Source organism: Labeo rohita, chromosome 6 (genome assembly GCF_022985175.1).
Source record: "Labeo rohita strain BAU-BD-2019 chromosome 6, IGBB_LRoh.1.0, whole genome shotgun sequence".
Taxonomy (NCBI): Eukaryota; Metazoa; Chordata; class Actinopteri; order Cypriniformes; family Cyprinidae; genus Labeo; species Labeo rohita.
This window is the reverse complement of record NC_066874.1, coordinates 1,779,574-1,796,928: the sequence shown is the minus strand read 5'-3', so window position 1 is coordinate 1,796,928 and position 17,355 is coordinate 1,779,574. Positions and strand designations below refer to the sequence as shown.

Below are 17,355 nucleotides of genomic sequence, written 5' to 3'. Positions count from 1 at the left end.
CGCTCAACCAACAAGTCTGAAAAATATGGCCTGTAGACTAGAGTTAAACATTCACACTAACAATCTGTGTAGATGCTGTTTTAATTCTCCGGTGAACAGAGGTGTGTGTTTGACAGCAGCATCACACTAATTCATGTTTATTAGAGTTGGAGCAGATCCTCAGGCTGAACACAGACACCATAAACAACACATGATCAGAAACACCAACAGGCAAATGCACATGAAAATTAATAGAAAGTCATATTTTGCATAAGAAATTTTGGACATTGGGACATTATTTTAATGCACATTTTTCCTATTTTCCCATCTTTCATCAATGTAAAACAAATGCATAAAATACTATAGAATTATTTTATTTAAATTGTGACATGTTTAAAAATCATGGTATTTAGATTTAGATATTATTTATTATTTATATTATTTATTATTATTTAAATATCTTTCTGTTGTATTGTATTACAGTTTTAACTACAGGCTTATGTGTCATTTAAAATTGGGTAACACTTTAGTTTAGGGACCAATTCTCACTATTAACTAGTTTCTTATTAGCATGCATATTACTAGCATATTGGCTGTTTATTAAAGTACATTCTGTATGACCATATTCTAGACTTCTTAATATCTAAACTTAACAACTATTAATAAGCCGTAATTGCGTGTTTATTGAGGCAAAAGTCATAGTTGATAGTAAGTTAATAATCATTTTGTAATAAAAAACACTTTTATAATTTTTTTATTTTATTATTTTTTGGAAAAGAATCATCTGAGATTCTCCGTCTGTATAATCTATGACAAAATTAACTAACAACTGTTTTTAAAAAATATATTTAAAAAAATTTAATTGTTTAGCAGATACACATTTTATGATTAAAAATTTGTGTAGAAAGTACTTTTACTCAGAAATCGCTAGTACATTTCACTATTGCAAACAAACATTAGAAATGACATTAAATAACATTTAAAACATTGAATTACACATGAAATTTTGGAAGCAGAAAAACTGAATAGTTTTTTATTTCTAAAACATTCTTAAGTATTTTGAATCTTGTTTACAACTTAAACAATTTTTATTTCATGCAGCAATCAGACTAATGCCCAATATCTTCATTTTTAAGTGTATTTATCTTGTTTAGATATTCTGACATGTTTTTTGCTGTGTAAGTGTGTGCGTTTTGCATGAAGTAGCACACAGTTTCATGTTAAGCTCTTTTATTTTCGCCATCTTCTGAGATTTAATGACCTTTTCTCTGCTGTTCGATCACCTGTCTTCATCTGCGTCTCCTGTGGTTGTTTTTCAGCTGAAATCACGTCTCCTTTCGCAGGAAACATGTTGCTTTGTTTGTGTGTCCCGCTGATGGGCGGCACTGCTTCCACTGTCACGTCTGTCCGCTTCACTCTTTGTTTTTCTCTCTCTTTCTCTCTCTCTTGTGTCTCCTGCCGTCTGTGTCGGTCGCTGTCTCTGGCTGCTCCTTCACATCTAGAGACTGAGACAGGATTCTGGTCTTTGTAAAGTCAAAGCTGGTCTCCTGAAGGCAGGTTTTGCAGGAGCGTCAAGCAGGTGACACGCGGCGCAGACGGTCTGGGCAATCAAGCGGTTCAATCCGATTTACCTCCATGAAGCCCGTCTGTGAGCACAATCCTGGCATGGGATGAGAGAGAGAGACGGGTTTTTGGAAAAATTGTGTCACATGTCGTATCACAGTCATTGTGATTGATAAAGGAAGAATAGCAATCAAAATGAACACTAAATATAAGTGAACACCTTACTTTCCGAGTTGTTTTTTATTTTTTGAAGTTTTAAGAATAAATCTAAAATTTTGTAAGGTTTATATTTAAAAAAGAAAGACATTTTTAATTTATTTAATATATATTATTTTAAAAGAAGTCTTATTATTCTAAAACAGTTTTGCTTTTTGAGTAACTTTATCTTATTTTAAGGATGTTTACATATTTATACTGGAATATAAGGACAAACAATTTAAGGAAAGAAAAATCACAAATCATATGTCTCAAATTACATATCTCAAGTGTTACTTCTAGACAGCAATGAGATTAAATTGGGAAACATTTTTGAAGAATAATTTGACTGAAAATTTGCTTATGAAAATAAATGTATTTTCTTATTTTTTTCTTCTGGATTTTGGAGTGAAATATGACCTAAGATTCCTAAGATTCACCAATAATTAAACAGTAGCTGTCAATAGAAGAGCCCTACATTGAAATAAACATGGTGTGTGTGTGTGTTTATATGACAGGTGGTAGGAGGGTTTCTGGGTCAGTAATAAATGCTGAACACATGCTGTTCAGTCGTTCTTTTTATTTGCTTTATTAGTCATTTAAAAGCGGTTTGAGAAACAGGAGCCTGTGTTCCAGCACCATCTGGGTTTGTGTGTGTGTTTTGCACAATATATGGCTGATAGGAAACTGGCAAAATGCAATGCATATTTTGCTTGTTGAGACTATTGGTTCTGTCATGTTAAAGAAGTGTGTGCAGCTTTCTGTTCATCATACATATCATCTGGGTGTGAATTTTCATGACTAAAAATATATGTGCCAGTCTGTCATACAAGATGAGTAATGTTTGCACAGTATCACTGCTAGTGCTGAATAAAAACACAAAGCTACCACAAAAAAAAAAAAAAAAAAAAGCGAATACCTGCAAAAATGAAATATTCAAATATTTAAAAATAATAAAAAATAAAAAATCAAGAAACATTTACTTTTACACATTTATTTAAGAAAAATGACATAATTGTTTTTATATTTTAGGATTTACATTTTCGAAAAATGTATAAAAAAATGAAGTATCAAAGCTTAAAAACAAGTATCTGCCAGTAAGGTAAGAAAACAAATGTAATTCAAATGAAAAACAAGTTTATTTTTACCCCATGGGCAGATTTTAGCATAAACAGATTTTAAGCATAAACTCACTTAATTTTGATAAATTTGAATGTGAGTTGTGAATTTTGGTTTTCAAAGCAAATGTATCTTGATTTAAGAATGTTTAGATGTTTGTGCTGGAAAACAACACAAAAATACTGAATATTTTTTTAAAAAAATACAACATTTACAAATACAAAAACAAATACAATTTTAAAACACATTTATAAAACAATTTTTTGCAGTGTGGTATATTTTTACTCAGAAATTGATAGTAAAACACATTTAATTAAAAACAAAATGTTGAAGTAGAAATGCTGAAATTTTATGGAAACTTTATCTAAAACTTTATCTCATAGAAAAGTCTGAAAAACAGTCAGAAATACAAGATATAACCTTGTATTACAAAGTTATATTACAGTATTACAGTATTACAAAAATTGCAGAAGGCAGAATTGCAAGGAAACAAGTCTGAATTGCAAGATATAAATTCACATTTGCGAAAAAAAAAAAAAAGTCAGAATTGTTAGATAAAAAGTTGCATTTACCTTTTCTTTTCTTTTTTCCATAACAGAAACAAACATCCATAGTGTTTTGGTAACACTTTACAATAAGGTTCCCATTAGTTAACACTGGTTTTTGCATTAACTGAAATTAACTAACAGTGTGCAGTACGTTATTTACAGTATTTATTAATGTTTGTTCATGTTAGTTAGTTAAAATACAGCGGTTCATTGTTAGTTCATGTTAGCTTAGGTTTATTAAATAATTTTAAGATACAACTTTCACTTTTAGTAATGTATTAGTATGTTGAAAGTAACTTGAACTAAGATTAATAAATGCTTCAGAAGTATTTTTGATTGTTAGTTCATGTTGTTTAATAATATTAACAAATGGAACCTTATTATAAAGTGTTGCCATATTTTCTTGTAAATGTACTCTAATAAGCTTTCTTTGATTTACAACTTCTAAAACCGCACTTTTTCTCTGGTCCTGTTTCTGTTTTTCTCCAGGGTTTCTGTTTCTCCCTGGTGGGCTCATGTTCCTGATCTAGGGTGGGGGGGCATCGCCCCGTTCTGCCATGAAAGGCTACACCCCCCAGCGCACCCGTCACCTGTCCGACTGCGAGCCGCCCCGTTCTCCCAGTCACCTGGACCCTCTGTACCCCCCTTCCGCTTCTTCCACTCTCTCTCATACACCGTTTCTCCTACCAGCAGCCATGGACCACTACGGAGCCCTGGATCCGCATCACTTCTCCCCGTCACCCAGCCCTGGAGGCCTTCCGCCCGACTGCCTGATGCCCCTCAACAACCAGCTGTCCTCCAGCAGCACCTTCCCCCGGATCCACTACAACTCACACTTTGACCAGGGCGACTTCGGGCACACAGCCGACAACATTGGAGGAATCGGCACGGGGACACTGGGGACGTCTATGTCCATGGGAATGGGACTTGGAGTGGGACGGACCGCCATGATCACAAGCGGATCCGCAACTATTTCAGGTAAGAAATTAGAAATTTTTATAAAAAGTTAGATTTATGCAGCTAAATATTAAAAAAAAAAGAAATGCAAAGTTGCATAAAAAATATGACCTGTCTTGTTTTCTAAATTGTTTCTTTTTTCAAGCATAAATTTAATGAGGTCTGTTTAAAATGAAAAAAATTAAAAAACTTAAAATGTTTGGTGTTGGTTGATTTGGTTGATTAGTTTATCAAAGCTTCTGCTCATCAAAGCTGCATTTATTCGATTAAAAACTGTGGTAAAATTATGAAATATTATTGCAATTTCAAAAATCTGATTTCTATGTGAATATGTTTTTAAAATGTAATTTATTGCTGTGATCAAACAGAATTTTCAGCATCATTACTCCAGTCTTCAGTGTCACATGATTCTTCAGAAATCATTCTAATATGCTGATTTGCTGCTCAAGAAACATTTTTAATTATTATTAATGTTGAAAACAGATGTGCTGCCCAATATTTTTGTGGAAACTGTAATACATTTTATTTATTTCTTGTTTTAAGTTAAAAAGAACAGCATTTATTTAATGCATCTTTGCTGAATAAAAGTGTTAATATTTCTTTAAAAAATGTTACTGGCCTAGCACTTGTTTTAAGTATGTTTAGATATTTTATTCTCAAAATCTTTCACAAAACCTGGCTTGCCACATCTTTATGCACCTCATTTAATTGTTACGTGAAATTTGCACTACTTGTGTTTATTCTGGTGTTATAATGTAGATAAAGAGGAGGTTTGCAACAAAATGGCAGTTGTTGTCTCCAGTCTTTTAATGAACTCTTTTTCTGAAATTTTAATGTAGAAATTAAGTATTTGCTTGTTTTAGCAACTTTTCACATTTAAGTGTGTCTGAAAGTATCCTTATTTAAATATTAAAAAAGCAAAATGCTTAAATGTTAATATGTAATTTACTTTAAATATATTAACACTCTACATCACTTTATTTACATTGTTTAGCACTCAGTATGCAAGTTATTCAAATTGGGTAATATTGCAAAAAACACCTGAAAAATTAGTGCTGATCTCAATTTGCAAGGTGCAGTTTGTGATGAAGCAAATGTATCAATGGATGCAAGGCCTGTGAACATCAGAGATGTGTGGAAAATAAAAGACAAATGAATCAGTTGACCTTCAGAATGCATATTCGGGTTATTTTTTGTCTCACTCAAGAGTTTTTTTTATTTTCAAAAGGACGTTAGCACCTGGTTAAATTAATTACAAGTGAATAAGATTCACACTGAAGTATCATGAATTCTGAGTTTTCCTAATTGACCCTCCTGCTCTTTTGGCATTCAGGGGCAGGAAAGATGAACCGGTTGCCGCCCAACCTCCTGGACCAGTTTGAGAAACAGTTGCCAGGGCAACAGGACGGCTTCAGCACGTTACAGTTTCATCGCAGCACCGCGGTGACGACGACCAAACAGCAGCAACAGCAGCGCACGGACAGTCCGGGAAAAATACGCTACTTAGTTCACTCCGTCCAGAAACTGTTTGCTAAATCCCAGTCGCTGGAAAACTCCGCCATCAAGGGAAACATGAACGGCCGCAACAGCAGATCGTCAAGCAGTGATGACAAACACCATCGGAGCAAAAGCAAAGACCGAGGAACGAAGAGCGAAGCAACGGCCAAACGGAGGCCACGATCCAATATGTCTGGATACTGGAGTTCTGACGATTTGGACAGTGATATAAGTAACTATAGGAACCCGATGGCCATGATGACTTTGGGTCGGCAAGGGGTGGGATCCGGACCGGGGCCGGACGGACAGGTGGCGTCCAGGTACTTCATGCAGGGCTACAGCACCATGAGCGAACACACGCTCAAATCCTCAAAGAGTAACAGTGACCTGAAGCACCAGGGGCTCCCTGCACTCCCGGGACCTGGTGGCGGCGGCGGAGGTGGTGGGGGGGTCGGACAAGGCAGAGGACCGATGTTTGACGGAAACTTTAGTAAAGGGGGACCCTGGTCCACGCTTACGTTAGGACCCAGCAGACAGATGTGTCAGAAGGGCTCGGCCACGCTGGATCGCACCCTGCTGAAGTCCAAATCCGTCCAGCAGGATCTGGGCTGCCACTTCCTGCAGGTGCGCGGGAGGGTGAGTGCGTGGATAAAACACGGTTATTGCTGATCCACCTTTTTCCTAACGATTTTTTAAAAATGCACTTTCAGTTTTGGTGAGTTCCACTTAAAAGGACTGAAACTAATCATTTCAATCCACAGTGTTTGACTGAATGAGCTGTACATTTTCCTTCATGTTCTATTTTTTGGTAGCGCTTAGATTAAGGCTGCATTTACACTACTCCGGTATGTTCAACCCTCGACTTTTGAAAATGCTGCAGACCCCGTTTTAGTTTGAAAACTCCGGGGCTCTGTTTCAGTGTAAACGGACCAAAACGGAGACTTTTGAAAACGATATTCGCCATAGGGAATCTACATATACATATCTATGGTTGTGCCTGGTGGTTGTGTGACTAAAATATAAAGTAACATGGTATAACAAGAAAATCAATGGCAAGAGCTCTTTTAAGTCTGCTGAAGTAATTTCCTCTTGATTATTTTCATTTTTCCTTTGTTTATCCCACTGTAACTTTATGAAAAAGTAAATTTGTGGTGTGCTCGCCCAATATAATTTACTAAACTGCTTTGGCAAGCATTTTCAAATACCCAAAATGAACTCAGTTTTGGCTTGATTTGTTGAAAATTACATCACATTAGCAGAGCTGGGTTGATTACTTACAAACTGTAGTCCATTACTGATTACAGATTACATGATAAAAACTGTCTAGGTTTCTCATTTTAGGGCATGTAGTCTGATTACTTTGTTTTAAACTTACCATACTGATATAAAATTGCAAAGAAAAAGAAAATATATTCCATTTTTTTTTATATCAACATCATAAAGGCTTAATGGTATAACACAGGATTTCTAGAGAGGAATTTAAAAGAGGAAAAAATATAGTGAGTGATTCACTGCATAATATGTAATCAGGTAAAAACGGTATTCTTCCACCAAACAATGTCGTTCCTCAGAAACAGTTGTGGTTGCAACAAAGTGGTTACCAAGCAACACACAGAAGTAAACAAAGGTGTATGTTTGTAGAGTAATTTACAACAGCTTAGAACACGGCTCAACCAATCAGAATCAAGGACTGGAATTATTCATTTTATAAAACGTAATATGCTCTAATGATGTGTTCTTGATTTTTTGAAACTGGTTATGTAATCCAGATTACATGTAATCAGGTACTACCCAGCTCTGCACGCCATTTAGTTCTTTGATTTAGTTTGAAGTATATCAAGGCCAAATCCATGAAAATCTGACTGGAAACATATTTAGCATGTGTGAATGGCAAAAAAAATTAAATTATGTTCAATGCAGTTTTTTGCAAATACATTTCTAGCTACATTCATATGTGATTTGAAATCATATTCAAATCAAATTTCTGTCATTTTCTTACGCCACGTAAAACGTAAACATCAGACTTTGTTGTAGGAAACATGCTAGATGTCATTGCAGGATGAGTGGAAAATTATAAAAGTAATTTTCGTCCTGATCATTTTCTTTTTTTCTTTGTTTGTCCAACTGTAACAATAAATGACAACATATTCTGCACATCTGTGGTCTTTTCTCCCAGTTTAATTTGCAATTTATCCCATAAATAATTCAGTGGATGCACTAAGAATCTCTTGATTTTCTCGCCAAATCCTCACGTCTCTTTCCAGATTTTTTTCACATGGACGCTTTAAAATGTAATTGTCTCCTTTTTTCATTTCTAATCCCTATTAGCAGTGTTTACTTAAGCAGGTAAATACAATATTTGTTGTCTGTCAAAATGATGGAAATCACTGCTATGTTATTATTCATACTATGTTGAAAGTAACTCTGTAAGTAATGCTCTTACACTTTTACATTTTCTTTTAATGTCTGATGGTTGAAGGGTGAGTAGAATAATGTTTCATCACTGTGTCTAGTTTTTGGAAATGCTTATTATTGCATTCATAAAACAAACCTTTCACTGATTATTTACAATTTAATAGAAGTTACTCCCATATTTCACATAAGACATCATGGGGTGTAGGAAAAAGGTGGATTGTATTGCTGTGGTGGATGCAAACCTCAGAAATAATATACATTTTCTGGCCCCATTGTCAGACAAGAAGACTTAATATCTTATGCAGTTTTGCCTATGTCTTGTTTACGCATGTTTAGGAGTGTGATGCCGTGGATGTCGCAAATCCTTAGCAAATCCAGTGACTAGTTCTTCCTCTGAAGCGTTCATTATACAAGCCTGAACTCCTAAAAATAAAAGTTCTTTATTGTGAGCTATATGGACGAACCTTTTTATTTCACAGAAGTTTCTTTAGAGTGGAAAAAGGCTCTTTAGATTTACTAAAAATACTAAAAACTAAAAATGGTTCTTCCATGGCATCACTGTGAAAACCCCCTTTTGGAACCTGTAAAACCTCATTTTGTAACCTATTTTTTAAGCTTGTAGTCTGTAAATCAGACTGAATGTGCATCTACAATGTCTGTCTGACGGTGTCCTCTGTTTGTTCAGATGCCCTCCACCGGTGACTGGATGGGGACTTTGGGCAGAAGCGGGCCCATGGGCGAGATCCCCTGTAGACGGATGCGTAGCGGCAGTTACGTCAAAGCCATGGGCGACCTTGAGGACAGCGACGACTCCGACGGGAGTCCCAAACCCTCGCCGAAAACCGCCGCACGGAGGCAGAGCTACTTGCGTGCTACACAGCAATCACTAAGTGACCAGTTCCCCTCAAGAAAGTAAGTCAACACAATATATGATTAATACATGCACAGCACATATTATGTTTCTGTTCATTATTAAACCAAAACGCTGTATGCAAAACTTCAGCGAGCCGTTTCGGTGCAGAAGGCTGTAGATATATTAGGGTACAAACACAGAAACACACACTGGTGGTCTGTCACGACGCCAGAGACCCCGTCTGAGGTGTGAGCTCCGTTATTTCATGCCTTCTGGATCAGGATGGGTTTATCGGTGTTGATTTCTCTCATACATGCATTAGAGTCCAGCTGTGCTCGTTCATCTGCTAGATTAAGCACAGCTGGTCTCTCTCTCTCTCCTGCATACTCTGAGCCTCGCACAACCTTTCTGCCGATCACATGTAAGGAAGACTCTTTGAAAATTTGCTATTTTGGCCAATTTGTGAAGTGTAAACCAACTGTGATGTTTTTTTCACAGGTATCTGATGCAGATCAGATTTTGTTCTACACGAAAATGCATGAGTTGTTTTTGCATCCACTTTTAAATGTGGTTTTAAATCAAATCTGACATCGTCAGTGAAGTCTCATTCCAACAATAATGGTGTTTAGTATGAATTGTAAAGTTTTTGCTATATTTGTTGTGCTGACTTTCATTTATGCTGATTTAAATACAACAAATAATGTGTCTGAACAGGATGAAGCTCATTGGTTTATTACAGTGCAGTGTTATTTTAGTAAAACTGAATAGTTTTTATGTATATACTGTAGTACTACAGTATTTATTTATGCATTTTCATTTTTATTTTAATTATAGTTTAGGTTTTAATTATTTTATGTACTTTAGTTTTTAATTTTTTAAATATTAATTTTACATTTCAGTTAATATTTCAGTCAATATTTAATTTTTCTCATATTTTATATTGGGTTTTTATTTTAGTTTAGTTTACTTTATTTTATATCAAAACAATTTGTAATAGTTTTAGCTTAAGTCTTAGCTAACAGTAATAAAACAGTGAACCACCCTACAAATAGGCTTAATTTTTTAGTGCAGTTTCTTATATTATTCTTTCGGTTTTGTGAAGAAATATGGCCTAAACATGCTTTCTTCAGACTGACCCTAAAACCTTCCTCTCCTAACCCTGATTGTTTAGACTATGTTCGCAATGGTATAGTAGCTTATTGCTTACTCAATACAGTGCAGACTACATTGTTTTCTGGTTAATATATTTCTTAATAGTAAATGAAACATTGACATTTTTTATTAAACTTTAAAAAATTAAATTATAAAAAATAACAATACAATACAGAGAATATTGTTGTCACATGATGACAAAGGTGTGCAGCATTCAATTATTAAATGATTAAATTTAGTGTAAAAAAATATCTTGCCAGTTTAAACAAATAGTAACTAAAAAAATAGATTTTAAAAATCACTGCTGCTTCATTAATTGCATTGCATTCTGAGCAAATATAGTATGTTGTACAGTATATACACAGTATACTTACTGTGTTGGACTGGAATAGTACAAGCAGTATGTTAGTATGCCGTTCTGAACATAGCAGACAAAAGTTTTTCAACTTTTATAAGTTTCCCTTCCTTATTGACTCAAACTTGTTGGTTTGAAGCCCCGCCTCTTCTGTTTTAAGCACCTCCCTCTTTCTGCACTGTAAGCTCCTCCCCGTCCCCGACCCCGACCCCCGTCTCACCCTGTAACCCTGCCTTCTCTCCAGCCGTCTGCTGGATTACTCGATGCTGCAGGGGGATCTGGAGGCTCTCTGGTCCCCCCTCCACAGCATCACCACCCTGCAGCAGATCGGACGCTCTGTCAGGTCAGTGCAGTGAGGAGACCGACCGTCTGTCCGACCGGCCGCAGCTCCTCACTGACCGCACAAAGGGGTCGTCACACCAGCACTGCTTTCCTGAACTCCTCTCAAATTAGGAGTGCTGACTGAAAATTGGTTTATCATTAGCCATGAAACAGTTCTCCTACTCTGAGATGTTTAGTCTGAGGTGGTTTTCTCCATACAGCACAGATCTGATGTTTGGGTTTTGGTTGCATTGCACCAGAGAGAAAGCCTCCTCAGCGCTTGTAATGCTCACCCTAACTGCTGTAAGAGCTCTGACTGGACGCTGAATGTAAACGGTACTTTTCTGACTGGTCATTAGCTGAGCTGCTTTAGTCTGATTGGATAGTCAAACTATTTGAGGAAACTGTGGTGTTATTTTAGAGCAGCAATTTTTAGATATCCTGTGATCATCAAACTAATGACACATATCAACTATGACAGATGGTTAGATGATGAAAAGATGGATGGATTCATTAAAAAAAACATAAAGAAACATAATAAGTAAATGTTTCTTCAGTAGTTTTGTTGCAGCTTTACCATTTCCATTTGCTTTTTGTGTAGTAGACCAGGGGTTTTCAATCTTTTAGAAGCCACCGAGCCTCAAATATCATCATCCTCATACGAGGAACCCCCAAAAACAATATCATAATCATATTTTTTTTCTACTAATTACAGTTCTGTACTGTTAGATGTATAATTTATTTATTTAAAACAAATTTTCTGTTTATTTATTTCATGAAATATCATTTTTATTTTATCTTATTTGTTTATTTAAATCTGATTTTATTTTATATATATATATATATATATATATATATATATATTTAACTTTGTGTTTGTATTTTTATATTTAAAAATATTTTAATATTTTTTATTATTTATTTTTACACAGTTTTCTCTTTTATTGATTTATTTTTTTCCTTAAATTGTGCACCCTTTTATATATTTTTAATTTAATCTATATTTTATTAAATTTTGCAATCTACTTTTATTTACTTATTTTCATATTTAAAAAAAATCATTTTTCTCTTGTGATTATATTTTTATATTTAAAAATATTTTAATCTTTTTTTATTATTTATTTGTACACAGTTTTCTCTTTTATTGATTTATTTTATTTATTTAATTTTATTGTTATTTTTCCTTAAATTGTTTACCATTTTTTATATTTTTAATTTAATCTATATTTTATTCAATTTTTCATTCTACTTTTATTTATTTATTTATTTATTTTCATATTTTTTAAAAAAATCATTTTTCTCTTGTGATTATATTTTTATATTTAAAAATATTTTAATCTTTTTTATTATTTATTTGTACACAGTTTTCTCTTTTATTGATTTATTTTATTTATTTAATTTTATTGTTATTTTTCCTTAAATTGTTTACCATTTTTTAGATTTTTATTTAATCTATATTTTATCAATCTACTTTGATTTATTTATTTATTTTCATCTTATTTTTTTAAATCATGCATTTATATTAAATTCATTTATTTAATTATTTTATGTTTCATTCTATTTACTTACCTTTTTTTTTTTTTTTTTTTTTTTTTTTTTTTTTTTTTGCACTTTTTCTCTAATGATTTCCGCTGACCCCCCAGCACTCCCTTGTGGCTCCAGGTTGAAAACCCCTGTAGTAGTCTATAGAGCACTTGAGCTGCTTTTGGCTTTTTTTCTCATCTCCTGCCTCTTCTCTTTGTGACCCCTGTCCCCTTCCTGTCCTCAGCTGTCTTCCTTCCCTGCGAGAGTTCTCTGGGAATCGCAGCCTGGATAACCTGGATTGCATCGGAGGCAGTTCTCCGTTCCCAAACTGGGATGACGATGACTTCAGTCAGGGCTGCAGCACGCTGGGACGCGGCAGCTGCATCAGTCAGGTCAGACGCCCTCATGACCTTTGAGCTCATTATAGGGCACAACCGACAGATGAGGATGAAGATGCATAATTTGGACTGAATATAATGACACTCTTTATGTTAAATAACATAAATGGGCTGATTTATGAGTGTGTCATTTGTGACCTTTCAGATTATACACATGATCCATCACAGCTCACAAAGCTTAGTGAAAATTAATCGGCTTAAAGACTAACTAGTAATTTTAAACACACACACATAACCAAATAAAGCTTGATGTCACTTGTAAATTTTGACTGTGCATTACTGCAAATAGCATAAATTACATTTTAACAGAGATTCACATAGAAAACTGCTATTTTAAATTCTAATAATATTTCCAAGTTTTTACTGTGTCTTTGATCAAATAAATGCAGCTTTGGTGTGCAGAAGAGACTTTCAAAAACATTTAAAAATCTCAGTTATTTCAAACTTTTGGCAGCCAGCGTATATATAAGTGCAGTGTTCAGTAATGTCATTGTGAATGTAGCCATGCATCCGTCGCTGTTCTTTTTCGATCAGCAGGTGCGAGACATGGAGTTGAGCCAGCATTATGGAGACGAGCTGGATGACATGCATCCACACTCCCGATGCAGCGAGCCTCCCGACATGCCCATGCCCACATGCTTCCGCTCCCGTAGCCATAGTTACCTTCGTGCCATTCAGGCAGGCTGTTCCCAAGACGACGACACAGCATCAATGGATTCTGATTCACCGCCGCCCACGACGACAACGACCGTACGCACCTACAGCAACAGCACCGGTGAGTACAGACGTCACATGACCAGCAGATACAGTCTGACCAATGCTCAGAAAATAAAGAGAATAAAACATCTCTGGTGTGTTTCTGTTAGCACATTAAAAAAGTGTATTGCTCACTGGAGTCCTGTTAGAAAAAAGTTAAGTCATGCTGTTAATCTAATAACACAAAATAAGTTTGACCTTGAAACATCAGTTAAAAGTGTATTTTCCCTATATGGTTAAAATAAAAATAAAAATAAAAGAGTCATGTTGTTGATCTAATAACACAAAATAAAGTGCAATAAAGTTTAATATGGAAAAAGTCATTCAAAAGTCTCTATTTTATACATTTTTATTTTAATTATAAACATGCTCAGTATTTATATGTGTAGGGAACTAATTTTCAATCAAGTGAATATTTCTATATTTCTAAAAAAAAAAAAAAAAAAATAAACATCTCCATTGCTGTTGCCCAGAATAAAAGAGACACTGAACACAATCCTTTTGTGACAGCCGCTCATGGTTGTCCCACTCTATATTTTTCTAATATTTGTTTATTTTTATTTTTTACATTAAACAGAGATTATTTATTTATTTATTTATTTATTTATTTATTTTGCAAGAGGCACTGTATCACCTCTCAGACATATATAATTTCTTATTATTGTATGTTGCTTGATTTTTAAGATTTTTTTTTTGTTGTTGTTGTTTATTTTTAATTTATTCTGTGCAATATATATATATATATATATATATATATATAAATATTTTTTATTTTATTATTATTATTATTGTTTTTTGTTTGTTTTTTTTGCAAGAGGCACTGTATCACCTGTTGGACATATAAATGTCTAATTATTGTCTGTTGCTTGATTTTTAAGATTTTGTTTGTTTGTTTGTTTTTAATTTATTCTGCACAATTATATATAAAACATTATTTTATTATTTATTTTTATTTATTTTTATTATTTATTTTATTTTATTTATTATTATTTATTTTTGCAAGAGGCACTGTATCACCTTTTGGACATACATAAATTATAATTATTGCGTGTTACTTGATTTTTTGTTTATTTTTAATTTATTCTGCACAATTATATGTAAAAAATTGTGATTTTATTTTATTGTTATGTATTTATTTATTTATTTGTTTGTTTGTTTTTGCAAGAGGCACTGTATCACGTTTTGGACATATATAATTTATAATTATTGTGTGTTGCTTGATTTTTAAGATGTTTTTTATTTATTTTTAAATTATTTATTTTTTGCACGGTTATATGTGAAAAATACTTTATTTTATTTTTATGTATTGATTTATTTATTTTTACAAGAGGCACTGTATGACCTCTTGAACATATAATTTCCAATTATTATGTGTTCCTTGATTTTTAAGATTTTTTTTTTTTTATTTATTCTGCAAAATTATATATAAAATGTATTTTATTTTATTTTAATGTGACAAAACAGTAGTATTTTTCTTTGCAAACATCTACATACTTAAACTACATCGGAGAGCTAGAGAGAGTGAAAGAGAGACCCGCCCACTCACCATTTCATTCACTACTATCCTCAGAAGGGGGCGGGCCCTAGTATTTGCGTCACACATTTAAGTGGGGCGGACCTATTGGCCTACTGTCCAATCGCTTCCACGCAAAACAATGACTGACAGCTCGCTTGTCCAATAATGATTTCCGACGCGTTGTTTCCTTCAACAATACTCCGCTGCATGTCACGAAGGCGTTTCCACACGGTTCTTTCTTTCCGCGACGTGGACGCTCTTATGATGATGGTGATGATGTTGCGTTAATATAAATCTCAGTATATGAGCGAAACAGCGACGAGTTGAGCATCAATTCCAGCGCAAGAGCAGGTGAGAACCAGACACTTCTGTTCATGTGATGCGGACCGACATTAACGCACGTTTATCATTTATACATTCACACATGTGTGGATCTTGCTTAAGATTTGTGTTCTTTGAGATGGCAAACGTCTTTTTAGAAGCTATTTCAAGCCCAGTGATTGTATTTCTCCGTGTGTTTGATTAATGATAAGTAAATTAGTCATGATCTTTTATTATATGATTCATAATGTTTTACAATAATTATTTCTGTGTTATTATGCAGAATGATTATTATAGTCCTGTTTCTTTCTATGCTTCTCTTTTCTTCTTCTTTTTTTTTTTTTTTTTTTTTTTTTTTTTTAAGTAAGTACAATTTATGTATGACACTCACATTCATACACCCTCATTCTCACACACACCCTATAAATGCAGTGCAATGATCCCAAAACAGTTGTCATGTCAGTTTCCAAGGGAAGTATCATCTGTAATGAGACTTAAGAGAGCTGCTGACTTCTGTAGAGCAGTTGAACTTGACCTCCCTGTCAGACAGGAGCATTCGCTGTGTTTATGATTACAGCATAAAGAGGTTTTACATTACACACATCGCTCTAGTTAAAGGTGTCACTTTGCATTTAATTGCTGTGCGTGGCTCTGAAAGGGTTCATTCATCTGCTGGGTAAAGCAGCTCTGATAACAGGCCTTGGAGAAAATTGTAGTTTGTGTATTATAGATAAAGTCTGATGGAGGTGCTTGTGTTATTTTATGCACTCGTATATTTCTTTCAGATGTTTTCTAGAGTAATGGGTATCTAAACTGTAAGAGCACTCTCTTGATGTCTAGCTATTGTATAATGATTTGTATTGCGTTTCCGGAAATGCTGTGTTAAGTGACAAAAGACTTTCAGAGTGAGTTTTGTCAGTCCAGTGGGTTTGGATAAATAGTCGGCCAACTCCCAGGATGTTTGTTCTGAAACAATGAAACAATGCACCTTGTTCTTTCAAAGTGATTGACTTGCATAGAGCATGTTTCGCCTGCATCTTTCACTGCACGGAGCGTAACATGTCATGGCACTGAATCAGGTCATGTTTTGAAACACAAACCTTCCATTCCTGGAAATCAATAGAAAAGGGTGAGAATCCCGTGAGCCTTTTTGCATTCTGCTTCCAAGACTTTTTCCTGCACTTACGAGTAAGTTTTTCATGGATCTGCTCAATTATTTAACGGCTTCTCCATCTAAACTCAAAGCTCTTTTGCTGGAGAGCCTTATGCAGCATTAATGTCATATTCGCCTCATGGTTTCTGTAGATATGATTTCTGCTGCAATTTCAGCTGTTAATCTTTGTGTAGAAATGAAAACCGACCTTATTGTTGACTTTAAGCACACAAAAGCCCATTCTCTGCTGCGTCGTCTGACTTCAAAACGGCGGATAGTACAAGAACGACAGTATGTAGATGTGATCTCCGCTCATGGCAATCTAGAGGCTTTGTTTACATGGCTGCTGTTGCTATAGTTCTTCTCTTTGGGGTTTTACAGCCTTAAAGCATCAACAGCGTTTAGAAGTAGCTGACGCAGCGAGTGATGCTGCTTTCTTGGAAAGTGTCTCAAGAAACGCCGGGAGGAAAATAAGCTCATTTTAAGGAGTAGTTTACCGCAGAATGAAAATCCTGTCCTTATTTACTAAGCCTCATGACCTTCTAAATCCATATGCTGCTATTTTCTGTGCCTTACGAAAGGGAAAAGAATCTTCACACAGGCTTTAACACAGACTCTGTACAAAAAACTAATCCTTCAAAGGGGTATTTTACCCAAAAATGATTTTCATGTACTCACCCTAAAGTTGTAAAGTTTGAGTTTCTTTCGTCTGCTAAACACAAAAGAAGACATT

The 17,355-nt window shown here is 34.5% G+C and overlaps 1 protein-coding gene across 8 annotated transcripts in view; it reads left to right on the top strand.

Annotated features, from left to right (window-relative positions):
* The window catches only part of dlgap4b (discs, large (Drosophila) homolog-associated protein 4b), a 126,880-nt gene that overhangs the window by 85,288 nt on the left and 24,237 nt on the right, over positions 1-17,355 (top strand). For 4 of the 8 annotated variants that reach the window (XM_051112298.1, XM_051112300.1, XM_051112299.1 and 1 more), the window contains 6 exons: positions 3,894-4,382; positions 5,695-6,494; positions 8,959-9,185; positions 10,878-10,976; positions 12,723-12,870; positions 13,414-13,651. In XM_051112298.1, coding sequence (XP_050968255.1) covers positions 3,962-4,382; positions 5,695-6,494; positions 8,959-9,185; positions 10,878-10,976; positions 12,723-12,870; positions 13,414-13,651 — 1,933 coding nt within the window. In that variant the 5' untranslated portion in view covers positions 3,894-3,961. Of the gene's footprint in view, positions 1-3,893; positions 4,383-5,694; positions 6,495-8,958; positions 9,186-10,877; positions 10,977-12,722; positions 12,871-13,413; positions 13,652-15,361; positions 15,500-17,355 lie in introns of those variants that run through there. The other 4 variants (XM_051112302.1, XM_051112304.1, XM_051112303.1 and 1 more) reach the window with 4 other exon arrangements.